Source organism: Quercus robur, chromosome 10 (assembly GCF_932294415.1).
Source record: "Quercus robur chromosome 10, dhQueRobu3.1, whole genome shotgun sequence".
Classification (NCBI taxonomy): Eukaryota; Viridiplantae; Streptophyta; class Magnoliopsida; order Fagales; family Fagaceae; genus Quercus; species Quercus robur.
In genome coordinates, this window is record NC_065543.1 from 40,479,465 (window position 1) to 40,502,308 (window position 22,844).

A 22,844-nucleotide genomic window follows, 5' to 3' on the forward strand; every position below is an offset into this window, starting at 1 on the left:
AATAAAGATGTATTAAAAAATAAATTTGCATGTGAATAGTAATCATATATATTTACACAATTAATATAGCAACAATGCAAATTTACACAATTTTACGTACAATGATGCGGGTAATTTTTAGAGTTGAATATGCAAAACATTGACCCCTACTAGTCAATGAATACATGAGTGCTATAAGTAGAATTAGGTTGGGTCGTAATTGTCCTAGGAATTTCCTGGTTATTGTCTTGACGTGAAGAACAAAGCTTGTATAGCATGACTCGCGTGCAGGACGTGTTAAAAACAAGTTTAAATTGCAGAGGAAGTTCCAAGTGTGAACTGTGAACTGTGAACAAAATTTCTTGTAGCCATCAAAACGACAGGGATAATGGTCCCTTAAAAGGGTTCTTAAGTCACATTATTAAAATGTGGATCGCATTAATCTTTTGATATCACACTTCTAATGAGACATACGTGATTCACGAAAGGAACCCTCAAAAAATAAAAGACATTTATATTTTAAACCACGTAATAAATAGTTTCTTTAAATAAATAAATAATTAAAAAAAGGATTAACTGGTGTCGTGATCTAAGTAACCATATATAGGCATATAGCTTAACGAAGCTGCTAGGAGAGTTAGAAGATTCCTGAACCATACAATACCTTCTTGTTATTGAAGAGTGGTTTAGTGGAGAAATTGTTGGATGTATATTTTTTTTTTCTGCCAAATGAGTAGTGGTTGGATTATTGTCCTTTGCCGTGGTTTGAAAGCAAGTTTGGCTCCCGTGTTGACTACTTTAGTCAAGTCAACTTTCCACTGCAAAGTTGTGTGTCAGTGTATTCAAATAGGAAGAAAAATAAGGGCTCTGAGATTGGCTGGGGACATTGGTCTTGAGTCTTTCATCCTAGAGGGGGATTCCAAGATCACTATTGATGCTTTAGCAGAAAATATCGTGGAGCATGCGGAGTTTGGTAATCTGTTTGAGGAAGCTAAGTGGTTGGCAAGTCAGTTTGGGGACGTGAGTTTTAATCATGTAAGGAGACAGGGCAATAGTGCCGCGCATAACTGTGCTAGACATGCAAGACATGTTAGCGAGTATACGGTGTGGATGGAGGATGTTCCTCCACATCTTTCTACTGTAATTCAAGCCGAGTTGGCATCTTTTGAATAAAGTTACAGTGTTCCTTTCTCAAAAAAAAAAAAAAATAGGAAGAAAAATAGAAGGCCACGTCTATTGCAATAGTGGTTGTAATAGTTGTTTATTGTAGTGGATATATTGTTTTATTGTGTTGTTTATATTATTTTATTATGTTGAAAGTTAAAACAAAACCATTTATGTTGGGTATTTTGTAAAGTGAAAAGGTAAAATAAATAAAATAACTTTTTGTAGTGTCAAATAACTAAATTTGTGGCTCCACCAATGTGCATGCTTTTTAGGGCCCTTTTGGTTGGAGGATAGGAAAGTAAGAGGATAGAAAAAAATTTAGTTTCCTTCATTTATATTTGATTTGGAGGGTGAAAAGATAGAGGGATGAAAAACTTTTTTGTTTGGTTAAGAAGAAAAATATGATAATAGAAAACCGAGTTTGTATATATTTACACTTATATCCCTATTGCATTTTTTTTTTTGTTGAGATAACATTAATTTTTTTTAATTAATGTATATAAAATAGATACACACTTTATTTTAAAATTTCTGGATAAACACAAAAAAAAAAAAAACAATGAAGAAGAAGACAAAGATAAGTATGATTATCAAATATTATTTAACTACAACCATATTCCAAAAAATTGAAACATATCTTTCAATTCAAAAAAAAAAAAAAAAAAAAAAAAAAAAAAAAAAGCATCCAGATTCAAAAACAAAAACAAAAAGTAAAAAAAGAAAAAAGAAAAAAGAAAATAAAAAGAGTTAGAACTTAGAAGCGAAGAAAGGAATCAGGAGCCGAGTAAAAAACAATAAAGAAGAAAAAGAAGAAGAAAAGAAGTCAAAAGTGAAGAAAGCAAGCAGAGGAGCGTAGAAAGGGGGGAAAAAAGAAGAAGAAGAGAGGAAAAAAAGAACAAAGAAGCATCAAGGACCAATGGTCCGTTTGGATACAGCTTATTTTTGCTGAAACTGAAAATTGAAACTGAAAACATTGTAACGAAATTATTTTAAAATATGTAAATAGTACTGTGGGACATATTTTTAATGAAAAAGTTGCTGAAAAGTGTAATTCATGGGATCCGTGAACAGTGCATGAGTGCACTGTTCACAGTTGACAAGTCAACTATTGCGGGCTGAACAAACAAAAAAAAAAAAAAAAAAAGAGAAAAACGCAGTACAAAAACGCAAACGCCAAAATCATTTGAATCCAAACGGGTACCAAATAGTATTTTCACATGTACATAAGTTTTTTCTCCATTTTGGAGAGATTGTAATTTGGTGAGCTCGCCCTCCCCCGCCCTCTCGACCAAACACATGTCTCAACCATTTTCGCTCTTATTTTTCTCTCTCATTTTTCCATCCTCATCAAAATTATCTCAACCAAAACATAACATTAGACTCGTAGTTTAACAGTGACAAAAGCAAGAAGTGGGTAGATGATAGACCCATCTAACAAGGCCGGGGATAATCTCTTGGAATATGGACTGCAAATTCTTATCACAATCTTAAAACCCATTCTACTGCTGTTTAAATGAAGTAGCTTATGAACCATTGACAGTTCAATTGGGACATTTCCAAATTAGAATTAGTAATTGAATGATGATTAAAGAAATTGCAATTTTATCATATAGATTTTATAAATTGATGTCTAGATTTATATTTATCATATTATTGATGTGACACCAATTACAATAAATATAAGGCGGAAACATCATTTTAATCCTTACATTTTGGTGTCACAGTCAATTGGGTCTCTACATTTTCGAAGCGGACAATTTGGTTCCTACTATTTTCAAGTCACAGTTAATTTAATCCTTGCCGTTAGATGATTAATGGAATATGCTTAGGTGGCAGATGGAATGCACACGTGACATAAATTAAATTAAAATATAAATAGTCATTCCACATCAGCCTTTCCACATAAGCTTCCACTACTATTAATCCCACGTTACTCTCACATGACTCAATTATTGTCAACACTCTCACAGTCTCACTCATTACCATATGCGATTGAATTCAAAATACCCAAATTAAAATTCCAAATCCCTATCCCACGATGAACATGAACTCCTTCTTCACAAGCCTACTCCCCAAACGATACATATCAAAAAACAGACAAAAAACCTCATTAACATCAGCATCGACAGCCCCTTTTAAAAGCAACTTAACCTTTATAGGCTCATCTACATCATGGAGAACACAACTGGTATTTGGTACATAACCAGAAGCCTCAGCCTCTAGCCTCAAGAGTTCCAAAAATCAATGAATATGAACCTAATTTGTACGAGAATCATATCCAGCAAAAAAAGTGTAGACCTAGTTTTCGAATTCAATTAAACTATATCTAGGTGTTTTCTTATGCCCCATGTCCTCATCAAGCCTTGAATTTAATTTACAGAATCCCTTCTCCTTGCTTCAACATAAATATTTGATAACACAACATAAAAATTCTAGGATTTGTGGATTCTAGATGAAGTAATTTATCTGCAGTTTGTATACCCATATCAATGTTTTTATAAGTTTGACGTCCACTCAGAAAAGCGAGAAGAGATTTGGCTGTGAAGGAGTTCATGTTTATTGTGGGTTAGGGATTTGGAATTTTAATTTGGGCATTTTGAATTCAATCGTGTTTGTCAGTGAGGGAGACTATGAGAGTGTTGATGATAAGCAGGTCATGTGAGAGTAATATGGGATTAATAGCAATGGAAGTTGATGTGGAAGGGCTGACGTGGAAGGACTGATGTGGAAGGACTATTTATATTTTAATTTAATTTATGTCACATCTGCATTCCGTCTATCACCTAAGCAAATTCCGTTAGCCATCTAACGGCAAAGACTAAATTGATTGTGACTTAAAAATAGTAGGGACCAAATTGACTATGACACCAAAATATATGAACCAAAATAGTGTTTCCACCTAAATATAATTATAATATTGGTTTGTAAGTTTTGGATTGAAATTCGACTTAATAGCTAGTGTAGGGACACGGTTTACAACCCAAGCCCTAAATGTGTGGGATCTTGGCCCAATGAGCCCAATACAATAAATTTGTAGAGAGTGGGTCAAAAAACTAGGTTCTAATGAATTTGACAACGGCTAGTATGAGTTTGGAAGATTATCAAGCAAGAATAAAGAAGGTAAAGCTGAACGACTTCACTGTTTGAGGATGTCCAACATATATAAATTGATTACAATTGAATACAAGAACAACTTAGATTGTTACAGTGTTCTCTCTCTCTCTCTCTCTCTCTCTCTCTCTCTCTCTCTCTCTATTTTCCGATCCTCTTCTCATGGAGGGTCTTTCACATTATATATCTCCCTCTAGACCATCTTCATCCTACACTTGTTGATCATCTGAGCTCTCACTTGAGTACCTGTCCCATCAGACACCCTTTTTGGTTTTTTGTGAGTTGTGGTAGCCAAGACAGTAATGTTCAGAGGTCTTTTTTACATAAGTGCGACCAGAAAAGTAGCTGCAGTGCATTTAATGTGGTGGTAGCAGCCTTCCCATAGATTATTTTAGGTTTCATTCCTTCTCGTATGTTCATGAGCATGTCCCTATCATTGAAGCTTCTTGGAGGGTCACTCTAATTGCTGGAGTACATATTTGAGCTGCATTCATCATATCCAAGGAGGAGTTCCTCCTCGGACCACCTTTCATTCATTCCTTACTCATGAGACTTTAAATTGGAATTTCTAATAACTATTTGTTCCTCCTTGGACCATCCAACGTCCTCGGACAAAGCCCAAGGCCCAATGCATGATTCTAGGCCCTTAACCCTACAGCTAGTTTATTGCAAAACAAGCAATTCTTTTAAGTAGAGTCCAGTTAATTCAACTAGTAAAGTCTTTAATGGCTGAATAAGATATTTAGGTTCAATCCCCGCCTACACTAACCAAAAACTGATTGATGTCTTGGTTTAATGATAAAGAGATACCATCAAAAGTGGATGCCATAGGTTGAAACTATCTCAAAAAAAAAAAAAAAAAAAAAAACCTTTTAATCGTAACGATTAATTTAATCTAATGATTAGAAAATTGACACCTCATACAATTCACATTGACAAATTGTGTGATATTGCAAAAGGCCCAGCCTTACCTAATCCAAAAGCTACTAATTTGTTGAACTTTATGCTTATGGCTCAAGTGGTGTTTGACAAGGCTAGGTTTGTTAGAACATCTTCAACAGTTTCTCTAAATTTTTGTACTGTTTGGATAATAAACAGTGATATTTACCTTTTACCTATCTACTTTTTTAAATAAACATTTCAATAGATTCTCTATTTTTTATCCATCTTATTTAAATATTATTCTTCGTTCATTCTTTATTCTTTTTTTTTTTTAAATGTTCATTTATTCTTCCTCTCTTCATTCTCAATGGCTATATTTTTCAATGAGAAGTGTTATGTTCAGAACATTTTTCACAATACTTTCACTACAAAATCTTATGTGAAAAATTGTTACTAGTTTTAATTTGAACCTACTTCTGAAATTATTTTTTTACTTACCAATATTAGCTAATAATAATCTGTTACTTAAGATTTATTGTGAAATATTGTGGTAGCATTTCTCAATTGTGATTTCTTATTCTTTATATTATTTTTCCTTTCTTTCATCCTACATTTTTTCTTCTTTTTTTTTTCTTCTTGTTTTTTATCCTTCACACATGTATACCCACTCTTATCTCTATACTCCATTCTTCCTTTTCTACTTAATTTCAGAACACATTCCCCAGCTCTCTTTTTCTACTTAATTCCAGAACATTCTCTAGCTCTCTCTGTGATACTTCTCACATAATCTTGCTTGCCTTTTGGTTTCATTATCTTCAAACACACATAGACACGCATGGAGAGAAAGGACAAATCACCCTTGCTCCACCACACTGCCACCGCCACTCCTTCTCCTCACTGCGGGGTGCATGCAGCTAGGGGTCATATTGGCTTCTATTTTTTTTCCTTGTTCTTGATTAGTTTTTGTTTCTAATTTTAGATTTGTCAGCTCGGCTTCTATTTTTTTTTCTTGATCTTTTATTGTTGTTCTAATTTTTTTTTTTTGTCTGTTCTTGATTTGTTGTTGTTGTTCTGATTTTAGATTTGTTGTTTAAATTAAATTGGTTTTATGAGAACAAGAACTGTTTTGTAAGAAGAAACAAAGAAAGAGAGTGTGAGACCCAAAAACAAATCAAAGAAGAAAGAGAAAGAAGTGATAAAATATTAAGTGCTGGAAATTTTTAATGAAAAAAAATCAGTTGCTAATCTACAATAACCCCTCAAACTTGATGAGCTACTGTTCATAAGCAATTTTTTTTTTTTTTTTTTTTTTTTTTTTTTTTTTTTTTTTTTTTTAGTTTTAGAGAGACTGTTGGAGCCCTTTTTTCCTCTTTTTTCTGGTTTCATTCTCTATATTTTGGCTTTACCTACTCTATTGGAGATGCTCTTATAGCAAAGGCAGCGACTGGTTAGAGAGACGCAACCTAGGGATTTATATGTCCTAGTTCATGTGAAGATCCTAAAAGAGGTTAAAAGTGGGGATTTGGTTGTTCTTAAACAAGTAGTAAATTCTCGGTCTTTGGATTAATCTAATGTCCAAATTCAAAAAAGTTGAAACACAGGTGGTAGAAGTATCAATTCATGAGCCATTAGATTGTCTCAATGGTTAGGATTGAAGCAATTTATTGCACGAGATCTCAATTCGTAAGATTTTTTAATACAAGGTAAAAATTATGTACAGTTCCTTAAATTCTATTCAAAATTTCAATTAAATTCAAGACTAAGGTACATTTTTATTTCTTAAATTTAAGGTAGTTTTCATTTTGACCCTTCATGATTTATTAAAATTTCATATTAGCCCACCCCATTGTCCATTTATGTTAGCAATCTAATCGCTCATAATATGTTATCCAGCCTACAAATATGATATTTATGCATTCTACAAGATCCAGATTCTAGAGCTAGTTTTTCATGGAATAGCATTTAACAATCAGATTACTAAAGGATATGGACAACAAGACCAATATGAAAACGGGTTCAAACATAAATGACTAAAATAGAAATTTTGAAACTTAAATGGCTAAAATAAAAACAATCTTAAACATTAAGATCCAAAAGTATATTAAAGTTATGAGAGATGCTACGTTTACAACATTTTTACAACAAATCACAGGTGATTAATTGTTATTGGTTTAAATTTGAAACTAACACTAAGATTACTTTTTTGCATTAACAATAACAACCAGTAACAACCTGCCATTTAGGATTTGTTGTAAGAATGTTGTAAAAATGATGTAAACATATCTTTTCTCTTAAGTTATATTACATACCATAGGTTGAATTTAATAAAAAACACATCATTTAAGTTAACTCTCTTAATAAGAGTAGGGTGACACTTGTTTCACATATGCTGTCACACATAATTTTACACACTATGTTTTTGAACTAGTACCGAGCCTTGAAGTCACGATTTTGAATTCAAAATTCAATTCAAAAATAGAATATGCGTAACCGTTTATGCCTAATAAACACTAAATTATCCATACCAGGGGCATTGACATAACAATCCAGATAGACACATGGCAAAAAGGTAATGGCAAGAATCAGATTAGATTGTGAGCTAAATAAATCCACAGCAATCTTAACCCAAAATGAACACTGTTGTGTTGAGTAGAAGAACACTATTGTTGCTTGAGATCCTCGATCCACTCACTTCTTCTTTCCCCTCTCATCACAACAACAAAATGAGACCAACCAACAACAAAGGACCAAGTCCAAGGCGAGACCGAAACCAAACCCAACGTCGCTCTCCCTCACCCATCAAGGACCGGACTCGAACCCCACTTTCCTCACCTGGGCTCGACCCAACTCCAACTGGGTCGCGCCCAAATGGACTCACTCCTCCCAAGACCTCGCTCCTTGACCGTGAGCTTGTTGTCACCGAAGAAGACACTGCCACTCTCTTCGAAGAGCTCCGAGTTTCGTCGGATTCTAACAACCCTCGGAGCTTCCCGTACAACGTGAAGCAGCAATGCTGGAACAAGGCCGAGAAGGTCCGAGGTCGAGACCCCGATCGTTGGCGACGTGACGCTCTTGGGAACCTCGTCTTTCGGAAGCTCGTGGGTTGTCCCGGTTGTCTCTGTCATGATTATGATCACATTGTGCCTTACTCTAAGGTAACTCACATTTCTGTTTTTGGTTTTACTTTGAAAAAAAAAAAAAAAAAAAAAATCTTTCCGTTTGTTTTCGTTTGTGGTTTGGATTTTGTGAAGTGGGTTTGCTTTGGTTTTGGAAATTCAGGAGTCATTGTTTGTATAAATGTCTAAATTTTAAATTTTGTATCATAATTTTTATGGGTGTTTTTTGATTGGTTTGTGTGTGATATTTTGTGAAATGGGTTGTTTTGATTCGTGTGTTTATTAGACATTGAAGAGTCTGTCTATTTAGCGAATATGGAGCTCTGATTTTTTTCTTTTAGTATCTTAAGGCTTATTCTAGGAGTATTTTGCTTACAAGATTTGTTTCTGATCCCAATGCGGTAATTTTGGCAATCAGAATTGAAGTCCTTGCTGACTATTTGGGGAATATTTTTCCTTGCCTAAATTACATTTCAAAGTCTCTGAAAAAAACCTTGAGGTAAATTTTGAACTTTTGCATAGCTCTTTTGCTGCACCATTAGTGAGGACCTTGATGGGCCTGTGATATAATGCTAAGTTAGACATTAAGTTTCAGGCCTTGGATTCTCCCCTTAGTGCCTGGCTTGGGACCTTTTTCATTAAAGAGTCAAAACATATTCCAAAAGATACTGGTTAGAGCTCAACTAGAGAGTGTTAGTGTAAGAGGATGTTGCTGCTAAGGATTGATTCATGTAGTGATATAGATGGATTATTGTTCTTGTTCCGGTTCTTGTGTTTAGTATGGTTTGAGGAAGAAGCTCATTTTCAAAGATCCTCTTGAGCAAGCTAGGACCCTGATTGTGAAGGAGGGATTGTGCCATTTTCTTCTTTTGAGGTGGTTGTGCTGCTTTGAGGGGGGGGAGGAGAACAATTGAAGAGCTTAATGACATTATATGCAAACTTAAGCAAGATGAGACTAGAAAGATCCTGAAGCCATTATTACATAATTAAAAAGGAAGATATTGCTGTATAATATTCATTCACCAGATTTCTAATGCCGAAACGAGGGTGGATGTATGTCGAGTGTGATGCAATATTCTGAGAGGATGACATACTGGAAATGCAATTTTCAACTATCCAGTTATATTGCCTAGACAATATTTTGCATATTAATCTTTCTTAAGAGAAGAAGTTATGTTCAAGGGCCCTTTAAGGTTCTATAACCATTCAGTTCTTAAGGCTTTAGTTTTTTGTGTATTTGATGTGGATAATATATTAAAGCTGATTGATTCCATTGGTCCAAATTATAGAATATGAAATTATGGGTTTAGAATTGATTTGATTTTTATTTTGAGAGTTCTAATGGATTTGATTACTATCTTAATTATGATCTGATTTCCCTTATTTGATATAATGTGGTACCCTATTTAGCTCTGAAGTAAAACATTATTTTTATGTTGAATTTGATTAATAATATAGAATAGAGATTTTCTCTCTCTATCTTGGTGGTGATTTAAGCACCTTTAGGCAGTGAAGCCTAGGAATTTTCCTGTCCTTATCTTCTTTTCCCTTATTTCTATTTTCTACTCTTATTCAGTTCAGGAAAGCCATAACTGCTACCTTCCTTAGTGAACCATTCTCATCCTTCACAGCTGCACAACCTCATTACAAACCCCACCCACAACCTGTCAAACTCCTCACCAACACCATACAAAACAGCATCACCCTTCACCCACCATCAAGACCCCTCCCAAAATAAGAAAAACTGCATGAGCGCCAACTTGAAGCCCGTACCAGCCATAGGTCCGCTGCAAGCCGTCCTTACTGCCTTCAAATTCCACATGCCACAACAAATCTAGCACTGAAACATTCCCACTCGCCATTCATAAGCCCAATCATTGATGGTTGAAACAAACAGCCGCAAGTCCACCATAACTATCAATAACATTGTTCGTGTTGGAAAATCTGATTTTGCATCTCATACAAAACACACAGCGAAAGCAATAATCACGGATCTACTTCATTCATGAGAGATAACATGTAACTTTGAATTCTAGAACAAAGAATAGAAAGCGTACCTTGATGCAGGGAAATTCAAAACCAAGACTTGAGAATACCTTTAATCTTCATCTCAAATTCCACATGGTGCCCAAGAAGTGTGGTCTCTTAATCAGTCCTTTTGTACATTGATTCTCAAAAAAAAATCCTTCTCCTTGTAGAGAAAAAACTTTTTTTTTTTTTTTTTTCTTTTCATCATACGCACATTCTAACTACCTTGGTAGTTACTTTATTTAATAACTCTTATTAAATAAAAACTGATTATCTAATTGGGTTAGCCTTTTGGGCCTACCCAATTGAGCTTTAGTTTATGGCTTGAGATGGGACCAAAGGGAACAAATAAGACTATAGCTCCAATGGGTCTTGGGCTTTTTTGTCAACTCTTGACAAGTCCAAAGTTACCATTAATTATATTTAATACTTCTATATAAATATAATTGCACTCTAGGTCTTATTAATAAATTATATCCCAAGACTTTATTATACATGCAACCCTTCATTAAAATATTCATAGTAATATAAAGTCATGAATGTTGACTGCTACTTTGAAGATTACTACATCTTAATTCTTGTATACCCGGTTTAATCCTTTATGTTATTCATCATATATTTATGAAGTTCAATTTCATAAATATATACTTTAGTAACTTCTTACTAAAGTGGTTGGGCCCAATGCTCTGAATAACCAAACTCGTTAAACTTATCTCAAGGGAATATTTTATATTTCCGTTAAGAGATTATGAATTCCATCTTGAAAATATATGTTCCATCAACACTAAATGCGGCTGCCCAACATACTGAGATTTTGATCTTATCTTATAGATCTCACTTCTGATATATCAAAGCAACCTACATCTCATGATCGGGTCCATTATTCTCTCAGGATTTAGAGTTGATGTAAATAGAAGTCGTGAGATTTATTATTCATTTGACAGTCGTTAGGAGAATAATAAATCTCATAGCGGTTCAGTTTAACATGTTTTAATTCTTAAAACATATTAACATATTAACTAGAAGTCTCCACTTCCATGATCAAAACAAATCATCTTAGTTGATATGTTATAGTTTTCGCAGATAAAATGCCCAATTTCATCACCGACTACGAACTAAAATTCTAAGTTTACAAAAAACTTGTGATTTATATCTTCTGTGACTTTTCACATAAATCACATACTATGCATCTCATAGACTAAAATAATGTCCCATTAGTTCATTTATAGATAGTATCATATAATTAAACAATTTAATTATTTATGTCATACCAATAAATTGAATTTTAGGACATAAACCCCAACAGTTTGTACCACCCATCAAGCTGCCACCAGCAACTGAAAGCCCTGATAGTAGATCATGAACACTCCATGCGCCAGTGATTAAACTTTCCTGATTCTGATGTGCTGCGGTCATCATCTCTAGTCCATGTGTGCCAAGCCGTTGCTGAGGTGTCACTAGACTGCTTTGCTGGCCTTTGCAAGCCCCGGTTCTAGAATTTGTTAAAACTTAGGGTACCACCACTCCATCCTTATGTTTAGCTGTCCCATTTAGGAAAACTCCAGTCTAATCTGGTTATGGTTAGCCCAATATTTCACCCAATAAAAGGTCGTACCTAGTGCACAAAGCTCCCACTTTTGCAAGGTTTTGGAGAGGTTGTGGTGGACAACCTTACCCCCAATTTTTTTTTTGGAGAGGCTGATTTTTGGACTTGAATGGTCGCTTTTTTGGGTGGAAGACACTTGTCATCACATCAAGGCCCAACCTCTAATGATTCACCCAATCCATTAAAAAAGCAAAGAAAGTAAAAAAAAAAAAAAAAAAAAATCCAAACCTTTACAACTCTAAAAACAAACCAAAGCTTCTCATTTGACCTGGCCTATTAAAGCCCAACAAAAAAAGCCCTCAAGCCCTGCTCCCTTAAGCCCTTCCATTCCCATCCAAGGTCTATGATCCATCTAGTGTTACGATGAGCTATACTCAACAGGGCTAAGTTTCCCTCACCCCAAGATAGTTGATGTGGACGCTGTCTTAATGTTGTTTGATTCCACTGGTCTAGATTATGAAAATTGAATTGATTTGAATTTTGACAGGGCTTACGAGAGTCTGGTCAACAATTTTTTGTTTTCTTGAGTTAAATTTTTCTATTTTGTACTTGTCAATGACATGAAGAGTCATTAAAGATTTAAGTGAGACTTATCTTTGGCCAACTTGAGTACCCAAAAGTTGCAATAAGTCTAAATGTTGCCTTTCTGTTCATGATTTCTTTTAATGTCTTTGTTTGAAATGGTCATTTGTGAAAATTTATACTGAAATACTTTTCCTAGTACCTACCATATTGATTGTTTTTTTAATATTTTTTTTCAACTGCTTCATGATGCTTGATTTGAATATTTACAAATTTCAGGGAGGACAAAGCACACTTGAAAATTGTCAGGTTTTGCAGGTATCTGAATGTTCACATTGTGCAAGTTTGGCATTTTGTTTTTACATGTTTGTGCTGAAGAAATATTACATAATAAAATATTTTCCAGTTCTTCAAAGTTAATAGATCAGGATATCTCAGTTTCTTTGTCTTCGCGTGTTTTATGAAAATTGAGTTGAGATGTACATATCTGTACACAAATCTAATAATTAAAGTGAACACTCAAAAGAATCAGTTATGTCCCTGGAGTAAGCTTTTATGTAAGTTTGTAAATGTTATTAGTTCAAGCCGGACAGAGTCTTCCTCTCTGAGCCATACTCTAGCCAATATACTGGTCAATATTGTACACTGCTTCTAATTAAAGTTTTCATTTATCCAAATATTTTGTTATGAGTTATAAATTTATAATGTGTTCCTCTGGCATACCAAAACGTATGAAAAAAGGTTGAAAGGAAAGAATTAGAACCACTTTAAGAATTTAGATTAATAATTTGTATGGTATATAGGGAAATGTCATTTTCGTTTAGTTCAGTTACCATAATAACTTCATGCTATTGAAATCGAATGCCGTTTTTGTGAAGTTCAATCAACAGATGAGTACCATGTGCATGGAGAGTAGTAAAAGGGTTGATACCTGACAATGCTTATTTTATTGATCAAACCAATTAGGAAATCCACACTTTTATACAAGAACTCTCTCTCTCTCATGTTAGTTTGTTACACTTCCTTTTGCAGTGGCAGGGGTGGTTTCTGGCAATTGTTTCTGATCAGATAGTGAACAAATTGTGATGGCTTGCTCTTTGATATGCCTTTTAATTTATTTCCAAACAAATTTCATGTTGAGTGTGTAAATGGATTGGATGCCCTTTTTTTAGCACCAAGATTGGTGTTCATATTTGCTTTACTTTATAATATGCATCTTACTTATTTAAGGAAGCCAACTTTTGTGTATTAAATACAGGCAACTGTTAATCGATCAAAAGGAAATCGGACTGGATTGTCCAAAGCTGATCTCATGCAGAAAAGTTCTTATTGCCGGGTTTCAGGTATTCTCAACTCCCATAAAACCTATAGAAGCCCTCAAATAATGTACTAGAATTACTAATTGAAAATTCTTAATGGGTTTTCAAATGATTGCAGATCGTGACATGGATCTCTTTGAACTGTCTGCCTATGGCAATGTCCGCCGTGGGCAAGACTCTGGTGGATGTAGAATTCAATAGATCCTATAGCTGTATTATTTCTTATGATTTTGATTCGTACATGGAGTAGGATCTGCATAGATGTGTAAGTGTTGATCCATCAGTAGCCTTGAGCTCATTGTATGCACTAGCATTTATATACAACTGCACAAAATGTGCCAACTATCTCCTGTTGTCTTGCAGAGTATTGGAGTAATCTGCATGAGCTCTCTCTCTTCTCAATCTTGCAAAATATGTTTTTGTTAGGTTTGGTGTCTTCATTGAATGTACTTCCATGTTGCCTGCTCTAGCACACTGAGCAAAGGAAATTCAGCTTCATCACAAGTGCTTAATTCACTGTTACAATTTTGGTCTATTTGCTTGCAATTTGGTGCTTAGTGAGATAACTAAGCAATGCTCGGTAACATGTTGTGGTGAATATACTGGTATATGAATGTTGGCCCAACAAAGCTGCAGAACTTTGATTTTGTAAGAGTTATTCCTTCTTCACCTGTGAGGCCTATTTAGAGAAAAATGCTGGCGGATGTAATAGTCTCTACTGTGTAGAAAGAAACCTATAATTCACTGGTTTCTGTCAATGTAAGATTTTCTTTAAATGAGAAACATGGATTTACAAGACCCTGAATTGCCAAAGCATGTGGACTCTTGGGGGTTTAAAGTTAAAAATTTCTTCTTTGACCAGTTTCCACTTGGCATTATGAGAGGGTAAAGATAGAGAAATTAAATAGGAAATGTTTGAATCTTGATTATATTTTTCTATTTTTCATTGCTTTGCATAGAAAAGTGTTCTTCCTTTACTTTTCTTGAATTCTTCTTTCCTTTTTGTGTGTCTTTGGTTATGGCCTATGGAAAAGTAGAGCTTCGACTTTTTATTTTTTGTGAACATTTTCTCTTATTTCTTTCTTTTTGAGGCACCATTCACTTTTTTGTTCATATACTGTCCAGTGTCCAATGATTTTGGGTCATATTCATCCGAAGCTGATTTGCTGCCATACACGTGTCCCAACTGAGCCATGCATGTGTGGAAGAAGGAAGACATGATTGTGAATTTTTTTTACAAGACATCAAATCAAAGGTTTGCCTTTTGTCTTTGTTCGTACGAAGCTATTTCTAATCTAAAGTTGGTCACTGGGACACGTTTCTTTGACCTTTCAACAGGAACTCAAGCTTTTTTTTAAAGTCAGGTTTGGAAAATTATTCGTTATTTTGGAGTATAGGGTGCGGTGTTTACTTGTTTCGGGGTAACAATATACTTCATCATTAAGCTTCATCGTGAATTTGAAAAGAGTGACACCACATTTAGGATCCTTTTTATTATTCAAAACTTGATTGCAATTGCAATTGCAATTGCAATTTTTTAACTTATTTTCCTTGCAAAATGCTGTATTTTTGTGTTTACTGTTTTTATTCCTTGAATTTAAACAAATTGAAATTCTCAATTCTCTACGATGCTGTGGGGATAAAATGTTTTTCAGGAACAAGCAAATTATACTAATTTTTATCTATATTTTCAATAATTTTTTTTCATGTAGTGCAATGGATTAATCAAAATCCTTCTTATTCTTATGAAGACAGGCCTAACTTTTTTCTAAGTATTTGATGAATTTGATGCATACTCTTATGAACCAATGAATATGATATTTAAAAAATTATCCATTTAATTGAATTGTATGTAATGATCAATAAATGTCATTTAATTATCTATCTAAATGTCTCAAATCTTAGTAACAATCAAATCTATTCTATAGAGATTTGGACAAGAATTGTCAAACAACTGATATCAATGTTAGCCTTTATTAATATCGAATCGAAAAAAAAAAAACTCACTGTACTCTAAGAATAATTAATAATTACTATAAAATATCAATGGTTGTTTTGTATTAAAATGCTACAGAAAGATGAGAGGGGAAAAACATAAAACTTGTGTGGTTTCGGGGTTTCTATTTTTATTTTCATTTTTATAATGAAGTTTATTTGTATATGTAAAGGTTTTATTTATTTATTTTAAAGAGTAAGTGTAGTTTTTTTCTACATTGTCAAAAAAAAAAAAAAAAAAAAAAAAAAACCTAATCCAAACATTCCCTGGGTTTTGATGGAACAATGCTTGAGATCAGTAGTCTAGTCCACATTCCACTAGGCATCTAAGGAATATGCTTGTGGAAAACGACATGCTTATGATCCATTATTTCTCTTTTCTTTATTATCTAGCACTTGTTGTCTACAATTTGAATAACATAAAAAGCACTAGATTGGTGGGAGGTTGAGTTTTTGTCCCAATGATTCAAAGTGCTACTTTTCTTAATAAAGTCAATTTTCATAAGTGGCCATTTTTCTTCTAAGTGCACCTTATCCAAATGACCCTTTAATTTATAATGGAGGTAATGGGAGGATTAAAAAAAGAAAAAGGCTAAAGAAAAAAACTGATCAAGTTCATAAAATTAATCAACTCATAATCCAATGGCAACTTCAGTATATGTACTTTGATGTTGATTTTTTTTTTTTTTTTAATATATAAGTTTTGATCCCTAAAGAGAGAGGAATGAAAGATTTGAATTTGTGAATATTGGATTATGTTAAGAACTAACAAGGAAAGTGTTTTGGATTAGGATTATGGATTTAAAAATCAGATTGGATGGAGAACCAAATGGGAGATTAGTTCTCGGTTTGTTGGGCCAATCTAGACTGAACCGGTAGTCAAATTGATGATATTATAAATAATTTAATTAATAATTTAAAAAATAATTTAATTAAAAATTATATAATGATAAAAATAAATGTATGATAATTAATAAGTTTTACTACAAAATTATATAAAAGATATAAACAGTTTTAAGCGAAATTCATATCTTATAATTTTAAGAATTTTAAAAACATATAAATAATAATCAAATTAAAAGTACAAAAATAATGATTCTTATATAACTTTTTTTTTTCTTTATCATTTTTTTACAATGTAATTGATAATAAAATGATTTAGTTTAACTCTTCAAAAATTAATAGGGTTGATAGATCTTTCTTGTTGAGACTTACTTTAAGATAAAAGGATATGAAAGTAGATGCAATTGGCTTAAACACAAAATCTTCTACTTCTTCCCCCATACACCACAACCCCCCACCACCCCCCCCCCCCCCCCCCCCCCCCCCCCACACACACACACACATAAATAAAAAAAGAAAAAAGGAGAAGAGCAAAGTCACAAACTAATACTTATGAGCTATCTGCAGAGATTTCATGTGAAAGAGTATGAGGTTTTGCATGTAACACATTTCTTGAGATTCTTTTTATTTAGGTTTTATCTCAATAAAATTTGCATTTATATCCAAGTATTAGTTTATAGTCAATAGAGTAAATGCATATGTAGGGATAAAGGTCCAAATTATATATTAGGCCTTGTCCGAGGACGAATAAATAGTAGGGGATGATTTAAGTTCAGAGTCCCATGAGTAGGTTACAAATGGGAAGGTAAGCCGAGAAGGAATATCTCCTCGGATAAGCCAAGCATAGGTTAAATGTACATCATAATGTCAAGGTGAACTTCTAGGGAGTTTCAATGATAAGGATGTTCATCACGAATGTACAAGAGGGATAGGAACTTAGAAATATCTAAGGGAAAGCTGCTACCACCGCATTGAATGCTCTGCAGCTAATTTTTTGGTTGCATTAATTTGGAGAAGACCCTTGAAACAGTGCTGCCTTGACTACCTCAACTCACAAAAGGCCTGAGGGGGTGTCCGATGGGACAAGCACTCAAGTAGTAGCTTAAATGATCAACAAGTGTAGTGTCAAGATCATCAAAAGGGAACTATATAATGTAAGAGACGCTCCATGGAGAAGGGATCAGAAATTTGTGGTAGAGCACTGTAACAACTTGAACCATATTTGTAACTGTTTCCAATTAATATATACTAGAACATACCTCTTCGGATTGTGCCGAGGACCAATTTACTTTGAAAAATCCAGTCCATTTCTGTTTGATTATCCTTTAAACTCCATTCTAACTGTTGTCCTATTCATTAGAATCTAGTTTTCCAACCTATTCTTTACAAATTCATTGTATTGGGCTTATTGGGCTTGGATTCAATCATACCTTGGGCCTAAGATCCAAACGCGTCCCTACAGCATATATTAATTATTTATACTAAAAGAATTTCTATGATCTTTTTATAAATTCTATATGAAAAACAATTTTTGTTTTGAATAATAATAATAATAATAATAATAATAATAATAATAATAGATTTAGAATTTGAAATTCTTCCTCATATTTACTTGTTTTGACAACAATTGACATAAAAACTATCAAAAATTTAATATTTGTGAATTCACTAAAATTAATCTTAACAATTAGATTTCCTAACTCCTTCAACATTGTAGTAATGTTTATTATATGTAATTAAAAAGATTACTAATAGGATAAATGCATTTATTTTTTATATTATTTTTTAAGTGGTGCATTAATTATTTAAGTATAATAAAATTTTAATGTCATTTTTCTAAAATTCATATGAAAAATAATTGATTTAAAATATGGTATTCTTGCTCAAATTTAGAGCAAAAATTGAAAAAAAGTCTAACAAAAGGAAAAAAAAAAATACACAATCAAGATGTAAAAAAAATAAAAAAATTAAAGGATGTTTGCATTTTTATTAATCAAACAATATTTGCATTTTTGACTACGCATGAAACATGTCTATAATTTTTTTTTAAAAAAAATTCTATATATATATGAGTCATTATATCATGCAATTTTCAAATTAGTAAACAAATATAGTATGATCAAATCACTATATTACTCTTATTGTCTTTCTATTTTTGTTTATAAAATAGAATACTAAATATTATAATTTTTTATAAGGGAAATTATTGATTTTTTTTTTTTTTTACATGGATAGTTAGGAGTGTGGGATTTAAATCATAGATGTCTTAGTTGGAAACACTAAGTGGTACCAACCAATTAACCTACAAAGTTTTTGACAAAATTATTAAAATATTGAAAGAAACTAATACAAGTTGCATCAAACATAATACCAATTGGCAAGTATTTGAAATGAGAGTCAATTTGAATTTATTTTTTATTTTTTGAATTCCTAAAAAGAAGAAGTCAAAAAGCCTTTATGAAACTTAGCCCTTTCGGGCATCATCACCCACCCTATATGGCCCCTGCTTTTTGTGAAGGTACCATCCCATCAAATGATGAAGTTCTCGAAGGGTGAAGACACTTCATTCACATAATGAAAATCAAATAGACGATGATGAATACCGTTCCACATCGGTAGTAACTTTTAAGGGAGATTTAGATAAAGCATGATAATGAATACCTTTCCGCATCACCCATGGTAGTAACTTCTAAGGGAGATTTATATAGCAATGTCAAAGTTAGAGCCTTGAGATCGTGATCCAGTTATTGTTATCGTTTTCATTGTAATCTATGTCGATTTGATTAAAACAAATAACATCACTTTCTATCATTGACAAAACTGATTTATCACTTCGACCCTTACTTCTTTTTTTCAATTAGTGTATAACCCTGTGTATAGACACATATACATTTAAAAAACAATCACAATTATATACATATATGAGTTCAAATTATACTGATATTAGAGTTACAACTTAAACATTTTTTAAGTCGTGAATTTCTAAAATATGTAATGGTTTCTTATTATATATATATATATATATATATGATTTAGAATTTAATTGAATTTGGATTCTTTGGTTTTTGCACCCAATTAATAATTCGTTTGCCACAAAAATTAGAAAATTAGATAGGACATGTGACGCAAAATTGAACATTAATTAAAATGCAATTTAGAATCTAATAGAATTTAGGCTCTTCAACTTTTGCACCTAATAATTCACTTGACAAAAAAAATTTAAAATTAGATGGGACATGTGACGCAAAATTGAACTCCAATTTAGAATCTAATTGGACTTTCTCTAAGTTTTATCTTTAACTATATATATAGACTAGCTTGTAACTCCATGCATATAGATGGATATACTTAAAAGATATACATTAAGATGCATAGTATAATTCCTATATATATATAATTTAAATACTATTGATATATAATCATTCTTATATTTTGTTAACTCTTTAGAAAATCAAGTAAGAATATTATTAGGTAGAAAATGTAAATTGTCCATTTATTTATTTATTTTTTTTTATGAATTCTTAATTTTTGATATTGTGAAGCACTTTTTTTTTCCTTATATTTTTACAATTTATTAATTCTAGATTCTTTGGTTTTTGTATTCAATAACTCACTTGAATAAATAGTTTTTATGTGGTCCTACAATTGGCTCAAAAATTAAGAAATAAAACTCTCTAAAAATAAGTAATTTAGGATATATAGCGCAAAATTGAACTTCAATTATAGAATTTAATTGGATTTTTCCTAAGTTTTACTTATTAATATATATATATATATATATATTTATATATATTGGTCCAACTATTTTTGTTTTTGTTTTTGTTTTCAGACCAGTATAATTGTTGCCCAGTAGGACTGATTAAACCATTTGGTTACTCAGGTAATGACCTAAGATTCTAAATGAAAGAAGGACCCATATAAATAATTTTATATCATCTGTCTTGCCGCTAGACATTTTAATTAAGGCCCCCCACCTAAAAACCAAAAAAAAAAAAAAAAAAATCTAATGGTCAATATAATGCATTGTCTATTTTTTTTTTTTTTTTTGGGTAAACTGGAAATTTCATTAAAACAAACTAACGGCTACCAGCAATAGCAAGATTAGCTCTATTACAAAACACACTCTCCTTGTCCGCACTAATAAGATCTAGCAAGTCCACAGGAGGATCTTGATACACACAAAAACAACAATCTTGGAGCGCCCCTTTCCTAGCTAAAAAATTAGCACAAAAATTAGTCTCACAATAGCAATGCCCAATCCGGACTTGGCCAAATTGGGATATCAACTATCTACAATCATCAACAGTAGGCATAACAACCCGGTTAGAATAAGAAGGATCTCTAATAATAGCAACAATGCATTGTCTATTTATCTCATAGTACAAAAAGTTTTAATTAAAGCCCCAAAGTTTAATCAGTAAAAAATTATTTTAAAATAATTATCCTATCCTTAAATGCTTAGACCTGTTTTCCTCTAAAAAAGTAAGAAAAATAGATTTCTTTTTTTAGGAAATTATAATACTTATTAGAACACACAAACATGAAAGTAGTATTACTATTTCCTAAAAAAAAAAAAATAGGGATGTTTATCCCACATTGGTTGTATGTGTTAGAGTTTCAGTCCTTATAACCCTAGGCTACTACTACAAAGGTTAGACCATTTTGTAGTGATACTTTGGTTATGTAATATATTATAAGCCTGTTTGAAAAATAGATTTCAAATGAAGAAAATGATATGAAATTAAATAATACTATTATTTAATTTTGTTGTCTTTTGGCAAAAATAAAGTAGAGAAAAGTTAACAAATACTCTAAAGATATTAGTTCAAAAAACATTTTTAAAAACATTTGATAAGAAATGAACAAAACAATTATTTTTATGACAACTTTTATATTTTTCAAAAAAGTGATATCAAGCATATATCTTTTTTGGTAAGTATAAGGCTATTTGCGGTGAAAAAATAGTCTTTTTGGGGGTCTTAATGGGTGCTAGAAGTTGCTGTCCAGACCTTAGAGGTTGCATTTGCATTGATGTAATTGTTTCTCAGGCTTTCAAGTTTCAATTCCCTCACCTCAATTCAAAAAATGTTGAATTTGCATACAACTCCCTACTAACAAAAAAAAAGAAAAAACATTTACAACTACAAGAAATCCACATTATAGTGGAAGCAATACACTTGATTACTTTTGACTCCTTGCATTGTATGATATGGCTCTTTACCTTTATTCTTGAGTTTGTTACTAGTGGCTTTATTCATTTGTTCTAAAAGTATCATTACCAACTTAGTTATAATAGAAACTCGACAAATTCTTCTTGAGAATGATGGCAATTAGCAGTTGCATCCAAAATGGGGTGTAGAACATTATTGTGCATTTGGTATAAGGGGAAAAAAAAAGAAGAGAACGACTGCGCATTCTTGGTGGGGTGGTCACTTCACAAATAAGTGCTTGTGGAGTGTGAGTGGAAATGGCCGGAGTTCAATTCTTCAGGTGGAAGTTTCACACACACACACACACACACACACACACACATATATATATATATATATATATATTTAGACTATGTTAGAGTAGAATTTCTATTTTGTAAAAAAAAAAAAAAAAAAAAAAAAAAAAAGGAGATAGAGAGAAAATGCTAAGGATGGAAATTTTCCATTTGTCCCCACCATTTATCATCATATTCCCAATTGGGAGAAAAAAGATCAACTAAATAGGATTGCCAATAGGTGTTTGGGAGGAAAATAGTCCTTTAAAAAAAAAAAAAAACTTAAATCTTATAAATATTTTACGTGCCAAACCGTTACCAAATCTATTTTACATGCCAAGCCTATTTCCAACTTAAACTAATATTTATATTTGAAAAACCAAAATTCACCTTAGACTTTTTTGTTTATCCGGTCGAATGGATCGAATTAATCTAAAATTGAGTATCTAAAATACATTTTTTAATCTAAATTTAATTTACACTAAATAAAATAATATTTTAAGAGAGAAAAATTGAAACACTTGCTTTTGTTATAAAAACTCCAGTTTTTTAGAATACAATTTAGGGCAAATTAGACCAACCTTTTTTGAAATTTCAAAAAGTAACATGGTAACACACAAACTTAAGACAAAACAACACTTCCCCTGGAGATTTACAATAAATATAACATTTTTTTTTTGGATAGGATTATATAGCAGAATTAAATCTTAGGAACCAAAAATAAAAAACCAGAAACCCAAAAATTGGGTTAGTGGGTTGATTGGATCCAAGTGTTTTTATCCAAATTCAAT

At 32.3% G+C, this 22,844-nt stretch overlaps 2 protein-coding genes across 3 annotated transcripts; both read left to right on the forward strand.

Annotated features, from left to right (window-relative positions):
- The first annotated feature begins 708 nt into the window (after window positions 1–708).
- LOC126704154 (uncharacterized) lies at window positions 709–1,152 on the forward strand. The gene has a single exon (XM_050403181.1). It carries the CDS (start codon window positions 709–711, stop codon window positions 1,150–1,152), a length of 444 nt encoding a protein of 147 aa, XP_050259138.1.
- A 6,531-nt stretch (window positions 1,153–7,683) lies between these two features.
- LOC126701812 (uncharacterized) lies at window positions 7,684–14,669 on the forward strand. 2 transcript variants are annotated; one of them, XR_007647503.1, is made up of 5 exons: window positions 7,684–8,294; window positions 12,691–12,729; window positions 13,670–13,754; window positions 13,849–13,995; window positions 14,094–14,669. XR_007647503.1 is itself a non-coding variant. In XM_050400190.1 (4 exons), the coding sequence occupies exons 1-4, from the start codon at window positions 7,770–7,772 to the stop codon at window positions 13,929–13,931; spliced, it is 732 nt and encodes a 243-aa protein (XP_050256147.1). In that variant the 5' UTR covers window positions 7,684–7,769; the 3' UTR covers window positions 13,932–14,591. The 2 variants fall into 2 exon arrangements, 1 of the variants encoding a protein (XP_050256147.1); XM_050400190.1 differs by having other exon boundaries at window positions 13,849–14,591.
- Window positions 14,670–22,844: the final 8,175 nt, after the last annotated feature.

Coding starts and splice junctions, on each gene's coding strand:
- LOC126704154 (XM_050403181.1), top strand. CDS start 709: ATGAGTAGTGGTTGGATTATTGTCCTTTGCCGTGGTTTGAAAGCAAGT.
- LOC126701812 (XM_050400190.1), top strand. CDS start 7,770: ATGAACACTGTTGTGTTGAGTAGAAGAACACTATTGTTGCTTGAGATC. Junction 12,730..13,669: donor AAAATTGTCAGGTTTTGCAG/GTATCTGAATGT, acceptor TATTAAATACAG/GCAACTGTTAATCGATCAAA. Junction 13,755..13,848: donor TTCTTATTGCCGGGTTTCAG/GTATTCTCAACT, acceptor AAATGATTGCAG/ATCGTGACATGGATCTCTTT.